Source organism: Rhinolophus sinicus, chromosome 18, assembly GCF_057876585.1.
Source record: "Rhinolophus sinicus isolate RSI-liver-muscle chromosome 18, RSI-T2T, whole genome shotgun sequence".
Lineage (NCBI taxonomy): Eukaryota > Metazoa > Chordata > Mammalia > Chiroptera > Rhinolophidae > Rhinolophus > Rhinolophus sinicus.
The window spans coordinates 37,846,454-37,861,546 of record NC_142518.1 but is presented as its reverse complement, the minus strand read 5'-3'; the positions used below and the strand labels follow the sequence as shown (position 1 = coordinate 37,861,546).

The 15,093-nt window shown below is 49.6% G+C and overlaps 2 protein-coding genes and 1 long non-coding RNA gene across 6 annotated transcripts; 2 read left to right on the top strand and 1 right to left on the bottom strand.

Moving 5' to 3' along the window:
- Window positions 1-339: 339 nt before the first annotated feature.
- Window positions 340-5,324, bottom strand: LOC141569658 (uncharacterized). The gene is made up of 4 exons (XR_012493379.2): window positions 5,185-5,324; window positions 3,302-3,442; window positions 2,145-2,340; window positions 340-1,417 (listed from the first exon to the last, which is right to left on the bottom strand). It is a non-coding gene; the product is annotated as an uncharacterized LOC141569658 (long non-coding RNA).
- Window positions 5,325-5,422: 98 nt separating this feature from the next.
- Window positions 5,423-11,395, top strand: WDR45 (WD repeat domain 45). 4 transcript variants are annotated; one of them, XM_074323833.2, is made up of 12 exons: window positions 5,442-5,784; window positions 6,946-7,027; window positions 7,668-7,739; window positions 7,867-7,941; window positions 8,031-8,135; window positions 9,039-9,147; window positions 9,270-9,364; window positions 9,866-9,945; window positions 10,059-10,267; window positions 10,347-10,448; window positions 10,527-10,672; window positions 10,924-11,395. In XM_074323833.2, the coding sequence occupies exons 3-12, from the start codon at window positions 7,685-7,687 to the stop codon at window positions 11,031-11,033; spliced, it is 1,086 nt and encodes a 361-aa protein (XP_074179934.1). In that variant the 5' UTR covers window positions 5,442-5,784; window positions 6,946-7,027; window positions 7,668-7,684; the 3' UTR covers window positions 11,034-11,395. The 4 variants fall into 4 exon arrangements, with proteins under 4 accessions (XP_019569897.1, XP_074179934.1, XP_019569896.1 ...); XM_019714338.2 differs by lacking the exon at window positions 6,946-7,027 and having other exon boundaries at window positions 5,423-5,784; window positions 9,042-9,147; XM_019714337.3 differs by lacking the exon at window positions 6,946-7,027 and having other exon boundaries at window positions 5,611-5,784.
- A 413-nt stretch (window positions 11,396-11,808) lies between these two features.
- PRAF2 (PRA1 domain family member 2) lies at window positions 11,809-14,686 on the top strand. Its single transcript, XM_019714358.3, has 3 exons — window positions 11,809-12,043; window positions 13,230-13,447; window positions 13,866-14,686. Exons 1-3 carry the CDS (start codon window positions 11,865-11,867, stop codon window positions 14,003-14,005), a joined length of 537 nt encoding a protein of 178 aa, XP_019569917.1. The 5' UTR covers window positions 11,809-11,864; the 3' UTR covers window positions 14,006-14,686.
- The last annotated feature ends 407 nt before the right edge of the window (window positions 14,687-15,093 follow it).

The window sequence follows — 15,093 nt, the reverse complement described above, 5'->3', positions numbered from 1 at the left end:
TAATTAAAACCTTTTGAGTCATTCTTAACTCCTATCTTTCTCACACCTTATGTCCAATTCATCAATATATCCCTTCAGCTCTACTTTCAAGATAATTCCAGAAAACATCTTATCTCCTCCAATGCCCAGTTTCCAAGCCACCAAAACCAATGCCTGATTTACTGCAATAACCTAACTATCCTTGCTTCCCCTTCCCCTGTGACTGCTTTGGTCCACACATAGCAGCCAGAGCTATTTTGAAAAGGCAAGTCTGGTATGTCTCTCTCATCTGCTCCAACCCCCTCACATGGCTCCCTGTGTCCCTCAGAATAGGAACCAAAACCTTTAAAATGGTCCACAAGGCCCTGCATGATCTGCCCCCATCCCACACCTCTGTGATCTCACCTGCTTAAGCTGCATTAATATGCTTACTGCTCATTCTGGCCAAAATGCTCTTCCCCCCAAATTTCTACATAGCTCACTCGCTCACTTCCTTCAGGTCTCTCCTCAAATATCACCTAATCACAGAAGCTTCTCTGACCACCCCAAATAAAATAGCAACCCCTACCCTTATCTGGCCCTTCCTCCTATCTAGCCCTTCCTGTCTCCTTATCCATTTTATCTCCATTGTGTGTGTGTGTGTGTGTGTGTGTGTGTGTGTGTGTGACCTTTCTCTTCTAATACTTAGGAGTTAAGAAGATTCAAAAGGATAAGGATATTGTTCTGCTTACTGTTCTATTCCCAACAAGTTAGTACAGTGTTCCTGGGGTCTTGTAGGCACTAAATAGATATTGAATAAATGAACGAATGCATGGTCAATGATTAGTTGTTAAATGAATGCATGTGGAAATCAGGATCCTACTTTTTTTAAAATGTGTGTTTTTCCAGGACCCATGTACTCTGAGTCAAGTAGTTGTTTCAATCTAGTTGTGGAGGGCGCAGCTCACACTGGCCTATGTGGGGATCAAACCAGCAACTTTGCTGTTAAGAGCACCACGCTCTAACCAACTGAGCTAACCGGCCGCCCCACATCCTACTTTTCAAAACACCGCAATGAAACTTAAACCATTCCTCAAACCACAAACAATCAATTTTCCAGGATGCATTCGAGAAAGGAGATTAATTTGTAGGAGTCAGATCCTACAAAAGCAGGTGGAATGTTACAAAGAGAGGCTCTAATATTAAAGTTGGCCCAACTGGCTCTGAGCAGAGTCAGGTTGAGCTTCAAGATTCAGACTTTGAGAAAGATTTTGACTGAGATGTGGATACTTACAACTCATTCCCACGAATCTAGAATGCCTTAAATATTCATCCAAGTTCATGTTTCTTCAACAGGTTACTAAGTCATCAGAACTTGGTCCTTTTAAATCCTTTTCAATCCTCACAACAACTTTTTATGACAGGAAACTGCATCATTCCTCATTATCTGGTGACTTTCCTATTAATATACAGCATTAAGTAAATAACCAGACCACTGGTTTGAAAAGCAAACTAAACAGGATTTAAAGATTTAAGTACCTATCTAAATTCAAAAAAATATTAAGCCCTATCTTTTGCTCCAGGAAAAAAAGCTGAGGTAAACATTCACTGTGGAGGTGGGGGGGGGGGTACCTCTATAACTAGAAGCTCTAACAGCTTTAATTAGTAGTTCTCAGTTTGATCCGAGTAGTTGTAAGTCGATCTGAGATCCCTGAGGGTCCCCATGACCCTTTCAAGGGGTCTGGAGGCCAGAAGTATCTCCATGATACTAGGACATTATTTGCCTTTTTCACCCTCATTTTCTCACAAGTCTATAGTAGAGTTTTCCAGAGGCCTCACGATATATGGTATCACAAGATATTGAATGCAGGAGAAGATATGATAATCTACCTCCTGTCTTCTATTAAGCCAAACAGTGAAGAGATTTGCAGAAATATAAAACAATGCTACTACTTTTATCTTTTTTTTTTTTGGAAAATAGTTATTTTTCATTGAAAAATGTTAACTGTGTTAACCTGTGCCCCCCCCCCCATGACAATTCTCTGGGAATGGAGCTTTTGGAGGAGCTCCAAATCCATATTCTTCCCTCCATCTTGCTAGGCTGCTGGTTTTCAATGGTAAAATGGAGCTGGGGACAGAGGGATAGGGAAAAAGGCACATTAAAATTCCACAAAGCTTGTTCTTACCGAGATTCAGCCATTTTTCTTGATTAAATGCCCCTTGGACTATTGCAAGCATTTGACTCGTTTTCAGAGTTCTCAAAAAGTTTATTTTGGGAACCTTATTTGCCAGTGTTCTCATTGCTTTCATGGAGGAAAGGATTTTTGGAGTTCCTGGATTCTGTCATTTAGAAAGTACACTCCATTCATATCCCAGAGAAGCCTAAAAAATAAAAGAAAAAGAAAAAAAGAGGACTCTCCTCTTTCAGCACTTTAAAGATGTTTCCATCTTCTCGTTTGCATTGTTTCTGACAAGAAGTCTGATGTCGTTCTCTTTTTCTTTACATAACATATCTTTTCCCTCAGGCTTCTTTTAAGATTTTCTCTGTATCACTGGTTTGGAGCAATTTTATTACAATGTGCCTTTGTGCCGTGTTTTTCATGTTTCCTGTGCTGGGGTTTATTGAACTTCTTGGATCTGTGAGGTTATAGTTTTCATTAATTTTGGAAAGTTTTACTTTTTCACATATGTTTTCTGTCCCCCATCCCCTCTCGGGATGTATTTCCCTGCATATCAGTCCACCTGAAATTGTCCCACAGCTCCTTTATGCTCTTTTTAATTTTTTTTGATTATTTTGTCTTGTGTCTCATTTTCTTAGTTTCTATTGCTATGACTTTTAAGTCACTAACAGTTTTCTTCTGCAATGCCTAGTCATTAATCTCATCTGGTGTATTTTTCATCTTAGACACTACTGCTCATCTTTAGAAATTCAATTTGGATATTTTTATATCTTCCATGTCTCTGCTTAACTTTTTAAACGTACGGAATACAGTTTTAATAAACTTTTAGCATCACTCTCTCCTAATTCTGACATCTGTGTCCATTCTGGGTCGATTTCCATTGATTATTATGGGTCGTATGTTCGTCCCTACTTTTTAAAAGAATAACAACTTTGTTGAGGTATAATTCACATGCCACATAATTCACCATTTAAAGTGTATAATTATATATTTTTAGTATATTTATAGAGTTGTGTAAACATCACCACAGTTTTTGAACATTTTCATCACCCCCAAAAAGAAACCCCACACCCCTTATCAGCCATTGCCCTTTTCTCCCCACTCACTTCCCCCCAGCCCAGCCCAGACAACCAGTAATCTACTTTCTGTGTCTATGGACTTGCCTGTTCTGGAGGTCTCATATAAATGGAATCATACACTATGCAGGTGGTCCTTTGTGAATGGCTTCTTTCACTCAGCATACTCTTTTCAAGGTTCTTATATGTTGTAGTATGTACCTCCCGATTCTTTTTGTCTGGTCATCTCTGTTTGGATAACAGACATGGTAAATGTTACCTTTTTAGGCGCTGGGTTATTATTATTATTCCTATAAATCTTCCTGACTTTTGTACAGTGGTAGTTACCATGTTTCCCCGAAAATAAAACCTAGCCGGACAATCAGCTCTAATGCGTCTTCTGGAGCAAAAATTAATATAAGACCCGGTATTTTATTATATATTACATTATATAATTTTTATAAATTTTTATTGGGGTATACTATATTATATAAGACCTGGTCTTATATTATAGTAAAATAAGACTGGGTCTTATATTAATTTTTGCTCCAAAAGACACATTAGAGCTGATGGTCCGGCTAGGTCTTATTTTCAGGAAAACATGGTAAGTTACTTGGAAGCAGATTGATCTTTCAGGGTCTTCCTTTTATGATTTAAGTAGGTATGGAGCAGTACTGAGGCTGGGCTAATTATTTCCCCCATTGCCATAGCATGGAAACTCTCGAAAGTGGTACGCTGAGGCAATTGTAGGGCTCATCTTGTCTCCCATTTCTCAGGGGTCACTGTCCTTCATTGCTCGATGTCTATGTTTTGAAAACCCTTGTTTCATGTATTTTGCCTGCTTTTTTTTTTGGGGGGGGGGTGTTTCATGTAAGGGCAAATTTGGTGCCCGTTACTCCATCGTGACTGAAAGTGAAAGCCTAAAGGGTTGTATTTATGACACCTTTTGACAGTGGGACCAACAGAATTTGCCAATGACAATAGAGAAGAATCAAGCATGACATATCTGCTCTTTGACTTGAGTGACAAACTGGGTTGTTGTGGTGCCGTTGGTTGAGATGAGAGACATGAAGTGGTTTAAGCCAGGGAAATTTGAGAGAGCTGTTTGGAGGGTAAGTTTGAGATGCCTTATGAGACATCCACATGAACATGTCAAATAGGCCATAGCATATATGAGTCTGGTGTTCAGGAGAGGTCTAGGATAGAGGCCTAAATTAGTGGATCTTCCAATATTTACAATAATTAAGGCTATGAGACAAGATGAAGTTACTTAGGGAGACAAAGGGGGCCAGGATCATACCCAAGGATATTCAAATATTTGGAAATTGGATAAAGGTAGAGGATTAGGCAGAGATGTAGAAGAAAACCAAGAGTTGAAAGCAAGAAATTGTGCAATGTGCTGGTCGGCCACAGGAGAGGGTAGAGAAATAACTGCAAGATTATTATTCATCTGTGATCTGGTTAAAGAGCAGTCTCAGAGACACGGGAGTAAGAGAAGCCAAAATAAATTTAAATTTGATCTGGGACATGAGGAAGTAGAGCCTGAAGAAAGCCAGAAGACTGGCTTTGCTTAGGAACATAGCAATGGAGTCACTCCATGGATGTTGACAACACAGTACATGAAACAACCTAGATAGATGGCCATCAGTAGGGGAACAGATGAACAATGCTACATACCATGGATCAGTTAAAAAGGATGAACTAAACAGATGTGCACATATATTAATAATTTTTAAATACTTGGAAAAAAGTAAAAGATGGGTGGATTATATCAACGTCAATATCCTGAGTGTAATATTTTACTATAGCTTTACAACATGTTACCTTTGGGGAAAACCGTTAAAGTACATGGGATTTCCCTGTATTATTTCTCAAAACTACATGTGAATTCACAATTATTTCAAAATTTAAAAGTTTAATTAAAAAAATTTCCATTATATACATAATTGGGGTTTTTCCCCGCCACCACCCCCCAGAGTAAACATTTATACCTCTTGCCATCAAAACACCATTTTCATTTTGTAAATAAAACGAAGAGCTGGGTGAAAGAATCCCATCCCTGACTTCCCCAGGCGAAGGGTACATAGTATCAGCTTTGAAGTTCCCCAGGTCCGCCCCTGCCTGACGGGTTCCCAGACGCCTCTCTAGGACTAACCGGGCGCCGCCACTCTAGCACACCTCGGAGGTCAGAGTCTCGCTAGCCCAGAAGGTTAACGCCTCTAGCATTCCGAGCAGGGCCGAGGTGGGGAATCCTCGTCCCTTTCCCGCTCAGCGAGGGGAAGGCTCTCTCGCCCACCCGTCCTCGGTTCCCTCAGACACTCAAGGCCTTGCGAAGCCTCCTTCGCTCCCGGCGCCCTCCTAAGAGGATGCCGCTTTCACTCGCTTTGCCCCAAAGTCCCAAAACCTGAACGAGGAGGGTTACAGCCTCGTCTTCCGGCTAGGATGAATCATCTCCCGTAACAAACTCCCTCCCCCGGAAGTGAGACCTGATGTAAACATCAGAGCCGGGTGTCAAGGCCCGGGAGGTCAGAAATCCGGGCCGCGGGCGGCACCGAGAGCTGGGCCTGGGATCGGGGACACGCACAGGTCAGGTTAGTGCAAGTGGCGGGGAGCTGGGGCATGACCCCAGGATTCGTCGGGGTTCGGGGATAGGCTGCGGAGCCTTTGAGCAGGGAACTTGGTGGATGGGGGATCTAGGACAAGAATCTTGAGTGGGTGCTGATGTTGGAAGGAGTATGGGTGCTGTCTCAGACCTGAACAAATGCTGTAGGGGGGCTTTGTGTGACGCATCCCGGGACTGGGTTCTTGGGGGGGCACTGGTCTTTGGAATGGGAATCCAAAAAAAAATGGATCTTGGAAGGTGGAACTGTCTGAAGAATGAGTCTGGGGAATGAGGCAGTCCGGTGGAGGTGGTACGGGGGGAAGGTAGGAGGTTTGGGCTCTTGGAGGATGGGGAGGGGTATGTCTGGGCAAACGTCTTGGGGAGATCACAGTTTGAAGGGAGTATAGGGGCTCTAGGACAAGAATCTTAAGGGCATCCAGGGCAGGAGTCTGGGGGTTGAGTTATCCCAGGTAGGGGTTTTGAGAGGTGTGTGTCTGGGCAAAGGTTTTAAGGGGGTAAGGATGTCCTTGGGCACGATCTTGGTGAGAGAATAGGAGGTTTGGAGGAGGAATCTGTCGGTGTAAGAAACATCCAGACCTGTTGAGAGTTTTAATATGAGTTTATTTGAGCCCAAACTGACAACAGTTGCCAGGAAGCAAGCGCACCAATGCTTCGGAGAATAACAGTTTGCAGTTTCTTTTATGCATTTGAGATTAAGGAGAGAATTTAAGGAAGATTACATGAAGGTTGGAGAAAACAAGGCAGAGACTGGATTACAGGATAGTTAAGATTATGTGGGTTGTGCTTTAGAAGGAGGTTTCTAAGAGGAGTCATTTCAAAGGTGTGTTAACCTAGATGCACAGAAACAAAGGACAGGGCTTGCTTAAGGCAAAGATAAGCCTTTTACTAAAGAAGTTATGCCTGAGGTGTGACTACCCCCACCATGACCTGCCCAGTTAGGAATTTATGATCACATCACCCTGTCATCTATAGAATCCCTTTTTCATCCACAAATTTTACGGAGACAGGATTCCTGGGGGTAGGTCCAAGCCAGCCCATGTTGGAGTCAGTCACAGCAGAGCACACGGAAGGGGATGTCCCAGGAATCGGGCATTTGCAGTGATAGGGGATTCTGAGATAACGTCTTTAGGGCATAAGGGAATCTGGGGAAACATCCAGGCCGGCCCTGTTTGGGCAGAAGTTAGCATGGCATGAGAAGAGTTCATCTCAAGGTAGGCATGGGATCATGAAAGGGTTTGGGAAAACCTGTGTGGAGAGAAAGTATGACAGCACACTGGGGTGGTAGAATAGGTGTGGGGGGGTGTCAGAAGGGCATGAGGAGGGGAGTTCTTGTGGGTGGGGACCAACCATAGCTAGTCTCAGGGCCAGGTCAGGGAGTTGCAGGAAGAGGTGGATGTCCTAGCCCCCTCTCCCCATTTGTTGATAGGCAGAGTTGGGTGCTAGGTCCAGGTGTGAAGATGAGAAGGGGGGTGGGGTTTGAGGCCATGCTGGGCATCGGAGCCAGAATTGTCTGGGGGTGGAAAGAATATCTTCTAGGGCACCTCCTACATTATTACTTCCTGACAAGCAGTCAGTGAAGGCTGGGGATTAAGGAGGAGGTGAAGGTCCAGTTCAGGGTAGGCCTGGAACTGGGATCAGCCAAATGTGAGAAGATGGCGAGGTTGCTGGCCATGCTGTTTGGGGTCTTGGGAGCTTAGAGTGGAGACCCCGGGGCTCTTCCCCCTTTGCAGTCCTGCTGGGGTTAGTAGGTAGCAGAGTGGGATAGAGAGGAAGAAATCAGTTAGGGACAGTTCTAGGACTCAAAGGGCAGACCCCAGGACTCTTTCCAACCCTACCCCCATTTGTGTCCAGGGAAGCAATCCTGGATCATGACTCAGCAGCCACTTCGAGGAGTGACCAGCCTGCGTTTCAATCAAGACCAAAGTGAGAGAGACTTGTACCTGTACCCTTGTGGGAGGGAGGGAGAGAATGGCCAGAGGTGGGTGGTAAGCTGCTCTAGCTTCCCACCTGGGCATCCTTTGAGGCACCCTGGATTCCTCCCATCCCCCAGGCTGTTTTTGCTGCGCCATGGAGACAGGTGTGCGCATCTACAATGTGGAGCCATTGATGGAGAAGGGGCATCTGGGTGAGCCATCAGTGGGGAAGGGGCAATGGGCAGAAGGGATGGGCTGAGCATTGGCTCCCACTCCAACTGACACCCTGGTCCATGTCCAGACCATGAGCAGGTGGGCAGCATGGGCCTGGTGGAAATGCTGCACCGCTCCAACCTGCTGGCCCTGGTGGGTGGTGGTAGCAGCCCCAAGTTCTCAGAGATCTCAGGTAAGTACCCTCATCCCATCCTGCCCTTGGCCCAGATTCCCCTCAACCCTGGCCTCCTCCAGGCACCCCAAGGCACGAGCAGATGAAGATGTCAGAGCACTTTAGAGTCACACAGTGAGGCCTACAGCTTGGAAGTCGTGGATCTTGTAGTTTGAGAAGCTTGATGTTTTGTCTTCATCTAACAAACATTAATTGGATGCCTCCCGTACGCCATGTCTTTACCTATGGAGCACTTGCTGTGAGCCTGGTACTGTTCTAAGCACTTTACGTGTATTAACTCATTTAATCCTCGCAGTAACTCTATGTAGTAGGAAGTATCATCCCAATTTTTACAGATGAAGAAACTGAGGCCCAGAGAGGTTAAGTGACTTACTAAGGTCACACAGCCAATAGGTTTTAACATCTTGGAGCTGTCTCTCCAATGCTCACTTGCCTTGAGCCTCAAGCACCATCTTGTTTTAAGGGTTTTCATTGATCCCATTGGGACATGGCAAGCGAGTCGCCCTAGGCGAGTCGCCCTAGGCAAGTCACAGAGCCTAGGATTTCTCAGAGATGTTTGGGGAGTAGGGACTAGGACCCTGGAGGCAGAAATAGTTACTGATGGGAAGTTACAGGCCTGGTGCGAGTCCCTGCTTGCTTGCTGATGGGCTGTGAGGTCCTTGGCCAGATACTCAATCCCTTGGAGCCTCAGTTTCCTCACCTACAAATGGGTATAACAGTTGCAGAACCTGTTCTCTCAGGAGTTGCACCCACAAGTGCTTATGCTGTGTGAGGCTCACATTGGGTGTTAGCGAAAGGTTAAACAAGTGGCTTGAGGTCCCATGGGGAGTAGGGGTGGGTCTTGTGTCACCAGGGCTGCCCTCACCCTAAACCTTGGCCCGGACAATGCACCCACCTGCCCAGCAGTGCTGATCTGGGACGATGCCCGGGAGGGCAAGGACTCCAAGGACAAGCTGGTGCTGGAGTTCACCTTCACCAAGCCAGTGCTGGCTGTGCGCATGCGCCACGACAAGTGAGCTGGAGGAGGACTCTGGGTGGGGGAGGTAGGAGGTCCCCATAGCAGGTGAGAGGGTTAGTCCCACCCGGGCATCCTGCCCTCCCCTTATGGCCTCGTGTGTTGTGTGATGCCCACAGAATCGTGATTGTGCTGAGGAACCGCATCTACGTGTACTCCTTCCCCGACAATCCCCGAAAGCTGTTTGAGTTTGACACCCGGGACAACCCAAAGGGTGAGAGGACCCAGATATGCAGGTGTAAGGGCAGCAGGCAATGGATGGGGTGGAGGAGGAGAAATAGGAAAACATGGAAGGGACACACAGAGGTGGGGAAAGAGGCAGAGTCTTTGCACAGAGATGCTCAGATGGCCTGAAATGCTCATATTTTCAGTCTATCCATCTTTCCATCCCTTAGCCAGTTCTTTCTCCCCACTCTTAGCCCTGTCCCACCCTTGGAAACCCCAGACAGCAGAGCAAAAATGCCTAGTAAGCACATGGGTGCATTTGTCAGGTTTCCCTGGGCCTACTGGGGCTGCCACAGCTGCATAGGGCAGAGGTGAGGTAATCTGCCTCACTGGTGGGAACACAGCTGAGGGCAGCCCCCTGAGGGTTCTGTGGGTAACATGTATCACAGGTCAAAGTCCAACCTTTATGCAGCTTTGTTCCTTCTGAGACCCTGCCTGGCCCTCGTCTTCCCTTTACCAGCCCAGACCCCCCTTCATCTTCACACCCTAGGGCTCTGTGACCTCTGTCCCAGCCTGGAGAAACAACTGCTAGTGTTCCCAGGACACAAGTGTGGGAGTCTGCAACTTGTGGTGAGCTGTTCAGTGGGCAGGGATGGGCAGGTGGGTGGGCTGGCTCTCCCTGTGGACTCTGGGACCCTGTCCTCCATATTACCCCGAGCCCCAACTGCTCCTTCCCACCGTAGGACCTGGCGAGCACAAAGCCTGGCACTTCGTCTGCTCCATTTACCATCAACGCACATCAGAGCGATGTAGCCTGTGTGTCCCTAAACCAGCCAGGCACCGTAGTGGCCTCGGCCTCCCAGAAAGGCACTCTTATTCGACTGTTTGACACACAGTCCAAGGAGAAACTGGTAGAACTACGCCGAGGCACTGACCCCGCCACCCTCTACTGGTGAGAACTGGGTATGTGTGGTAGGCCAGCAACCCCACGCCATATGACACGTGGGCGTCACTGTTAGTCTGTCTTCCAGCATCAACTTCAGCCATGATTCCTCCTTCCTGTGCGCTTCCAGTGATAAGGGCACGGTCCATATCTTTGCTCTCAAGGATACCCGCCTCAACCGCCGCTCCGCGTAAGTATCCCCTGCCCCACTCTGCTACGTCCCCATCCCCCTGCCCATATACCTGGGCTTAGCCAGTGCTTCCTGCAGGCTGGCTCGCGTGGGCAAGGTGGGACCCATGATTGGACAGTACGTGGACTCTCAGTGGAGCCTGGCGAGCTTCACCGTGCCTGCCGAGTCAGCCTGCATCTGCGCCTTCGGTCGCAACACTTCCAAGAACGTCAACTCTGTCATTGGTGAGTAGAACTGTCCCTTGACTGGGCATAGTACCTGGGCAAAGGCCTGCAAGTTGAACCAGAAAGAATTTTAGGGAATGGGAAGCCTAAGCCAGCTAGAATGGGTGGCTCAATTCCATCATCAGTAAGAGGAATGGTATGTGGGCAAAGGCCTGGAAGGGGAGACCCTAGGCCATGGGACACCTGAGAGGATTGGAATGTGTGGTTTTGGCAGCCTCTAACCTTTTACTGATGTTTCCCCCCTCCTCCAGCCATCTGTGTAGATGGGACCTTCCACAAATATGTCTTCACTCCTGATGGAAACTGCAACAGAGAGGCTTTCGATGTGTATCTTGACATCTGTGATGACGATGACTTTTAAGGACCCTGTGGGTTGTTAGGGACCTGCAGTGGCAGAGTATAAAGCATTTGTGGGGGTGGGAGTGCTGGAAGCCACCAGCCAGCAAGCACTAATGGGGCAGGTGCCCACTTTCCACTCCGCAGAGCAATGCCTAAACAGCTCATTTCCCCCCAAGCACTTAAAGACTGTGCCCACAGGGCCAGGCCAGGGACCCAGGGAGGCAGCAGATGCCCTGGGGCTCCCAACCTGGAGACTACTAGGGACCCAGAGGGAATGCCCTAATCCAACCTGTGGGGATAAACAAACAAAACAAAACAAAAAAACCTTCCCAGAAAGAACCCATCTTTGATGTGATGAATGTGAATAAAGAGACCTTAATAGTATTTATGGCTGGACCTCGGGGGTGGGGCCTGAAAGAAATGAGCCTGAAAAGGACCTACAGAATTTCCAGGAAAGGTGTGACCCTGTTGAACCATAACAAGGAGGAGCTGGGATCCTGGTCCTCTCCTGACAGCCCCTGTCTTCATCTCTCTGCCATGTCCAATGTCTGACTTGCGCCGCCAGAGCTGTCCGGAACAGTACCCCCTGGTGCCCCAACCCGGGGGTGGATGGGAACACCTTTCCCCCTGGCCTAGACTTGGTTTCCTGGCAGGCCCTGCGGCCTTACTGTTACGGCGTGTTTGCATTTCCGGTCACGTGCGGTTCTGCGCCTGCGTTGTCCACCTGGATGGGTGGGGTAGCAGCCGCCCTGCCCACGTCCCATTTCCCGGTATGCACCGCGGTAGCGCGAGGTGTAACGGGTGTTGTAGTCCAACTGCTCTTCTGGCTGGTCCAGCTACATCGACTCGCAGGATGTCGGAGGTGCGGCTGCCACCGCTACGCGCCCTGGATGACTTTGTTCTGGGGTCGGCCCGGCTGGCGGCCCCGGATCCGTGCGACCCGCAGCGATGGTGCCACCGCGTCATCAACAACCTCCTCTACTACCAAACCAACTACCTTGTCTGCTTCGGTTTCGGTCTCGCTCTGGCCGGGTGAGGGAGGAAGGGAGGGAGGCGCCAGTTGGCCAGGGACTCCTACAGGGCATTGAAGGTGGGCCCGCGGGATTCTAAGAACCGGGAGGGGAATCTGAGAAGGCTGCAGGGCCTGGAAGGGCGAATCCAGTAGAGAAGAAAACCCTACTGGGGATGGGAGGACTTGGAGGCAGTGGGACCTAGTTGTAAGGAGGGCCTAGGGCGAGATAGAGCCTGACTGAGGGGGGCCGAGGGCGGTAGAGGGACTGGAAGGGAAGACCTGGGGAGGATGGAGAAAGTGGAACTGAAGGGGAAACCAGGCTGGGAGGTGTACCTGAAGATAAGGGGAGCCTGAAAGTGGGGCGTGTCAGGGTGGTGGGATGATGTGATGGGACCAGATTAAGGTGCCCCTGGAAGCCTTAGGGCAGAGATAGGGACTGGGACATTCCTATGGTCAAGTTGAAGGGTTTGGAGGGTGGGCTTGTGGCGGATCTGGGCTTGGAGGGGAGCCTGACTGTTATTACTGGAATGCAGCACGGGTACTTGTTGGGGAACTTGAGCCTAGAGGGAGGACCCAGGAATGGAAGGCCTGAGACCAGAGAGGATGGAGAACCTGGAGGGGGAACTTGGGTGGGGTTGGAAGTTAAGAATGGGACCTATAGCCTGGGGGTTCTAACAATGATGGAGGGAGGAATCTATAGGGAAATGGAAACCTGGAAGGGGAATTTCAAGGGGAGGAAGCCTGGAAGGGAGTCCTGTAAGGACCCTGGGCCTGGAGAGAGGAAAATGTATGGAGACAGGAGACCTGGAAAAGACTCTGCAAGGGTTGGGCTCAAAGGCTGGGTTTGGGGGCATGATGGGGTGGGGTACTGGAGAGGGGCCCTGTGAGGGTAGGGTGAGAAGGAAAGAGCAAGGAAGGAGCCTAGCGGGATGGGAGGGCCTGAAGCACCAGAAGATGGGACTGGAGGATTGAACAGAAAGAAATGAGGGTCCACAGGGTGAGTCTGGTGCTCCTGGAAGTGGGAAGCCCTTGAGGGTAGACTTGCTGGACACGGCTGGCAGAAGTATTTGCTGGGCTGGGAGCGTCCAAAGAGGGGGACCAAAGCTCTTGGAACGTGGGATCGGGTCCGCGGTGGTCTGGGAGGCTCGGAGGCCAGGCGGCTCTCTCCCCAACTGGCCAACTAGCTTAGTTCCATTGTCCCCGCAGGTACGTGCGCCCGCTGCACACCCTCCTAAGCGCGCTGGTAGTGGCGGTGGCCCTCGGGGTGCTGGTGTGGGCAGCTGAGACTCGCTCAGCCGTGCGTCGCTGCCGCCGCAGTCACCCCGCCGCCTGCCTGGCCGCAGTGCTTGCCGTCGGCCTCCTGGTTCTCTGGGCGGTGGGCGGCGCTTGCACCTTCCTGCTCAGCATCGCCGGGCCCGTACTTAGTGAGTCTCCACTACCCTGAGATAGCCGGGAACACGGCCAGCAATGCGCGCGGCGCCAGGCTGGCCTTGCCCTGCCCTGGTTCCCGGGGTGGAGAGGGGGCTGGGAGACCCGGCGTGCATGGCTACACCCCTTTACAAAGCGCCTTCTCTGGCTTCACTCCCCTCTTAATACTGCCTTTCCAGGCCTCTCCCCTGGTATTAAATGCCTTCCACCGACCACATCCGTATTACCATGTGCCCTCCCTGGCCACGCCCCTGTTGCAAAGCAATTACTAAGCCACACCTTCAGGATCAGAGGTGTCCTGGCCACTGACCATTCCATTGGCTTTCCTGTGCTCCAGTTCCCCTATGTGGGCCCCCATTGGCTAAAGACTGATGTCCCGTCCCGTTGACCCCACTCGCCTGGTATTGCCCACAGTAATCCTGGTGCATGCTTCTCTGCGTCTGCGCAACCTCAAGAACAAGCTCGAGAACAAGATCGAGAGCATTGGTCTCAAGCGGACGCCAATGGGACTGCTACTGGAGGCGCTGGGACAAGAGCAGGAGGCTGGATCCTAGAGGCCTGAGACCTGTACCCAAGACCTGGAGAATGCCACCCCCACCCCGGCCAGTACCTGGTATTCAGAGCCCTTTTTCAGCCCTTAAGATAGGAGTTCCTTGCCTAGTTCAAAAAGCAGACGCTCCCCCAGATCCAAAACTGGGATATCCCTCATTCCCAGCCCCCATTACCTAGGGGACGATGGTCTTCCCCAGCCCAGAACCTGGGACCCAGAGCCACCCACATCCAGCCAAAAACTAGGACTGGGAGACCTGAGCATCCATGGCCAACATCAAACTCTGGATGGAGACTTTCCTCCAACCCCAACCTGGGACCCACCAGTCCCCAAAGCTGGGGTGTGGGACCACAGCATTCTCAAATCTTAAACCCTAGACCAAGGCTTTTCCAGACACTACCCCAGCTGTGAACTCAGATCAAGGCATTGCCAAATCTTTACCCCAGGACCCAAGTGTTCCCAGCCCTGCTCTGGGTGGAAGAGTCAGGTTCCAAACCCTGTTAAACGCTTGGTCCCAGGTGACTCCAACACTCACCAGTCCCACTTGCTTCCCTCCAGCTCTGTTTAGGGATTCTGCCCCTCCCCCCAAAGGTACACAGTGGCGAGGACCGTGGGGTGGAGTGGGGTGGGGCATGTGTATCAGTGTTGCTGCCAACAATAAAGGCTGTTGCATCTTTCAAGCCAATTGGGCCTCCTGGATAGTCTATGCATTTCAGTGGCCAGTGGGGTGCGCTTCTCAATTCTGCTAGACTTTCTGACTGGGTCTCTGACAAATGTGTGGGCCGAAGGGATGAGCTCTCTGTTCCTTCCTGGAACCTGTCACCTCTAGAGCGGCATTAACGCACAAGGTAGTTAAGGGCACACAGTGTTCCCATCATCATTTGTATTACTAAGGGCTCTTGTTCAGAGCTGGCTAGAAATCTGAGCACAGATAGGCAGAGAAGTTAACCCACACCACAAAGCAAGTAAAGCCAAAGCAGATGACATTATCACAGGCTGTTTCTGTGGTGTTATCTTTTTTCATCATATGGTGTTACAAAAATATGTCTGGTCTTAACTATAGGTGCGGGCCCCAAGGAAAGGCAGAGAGGA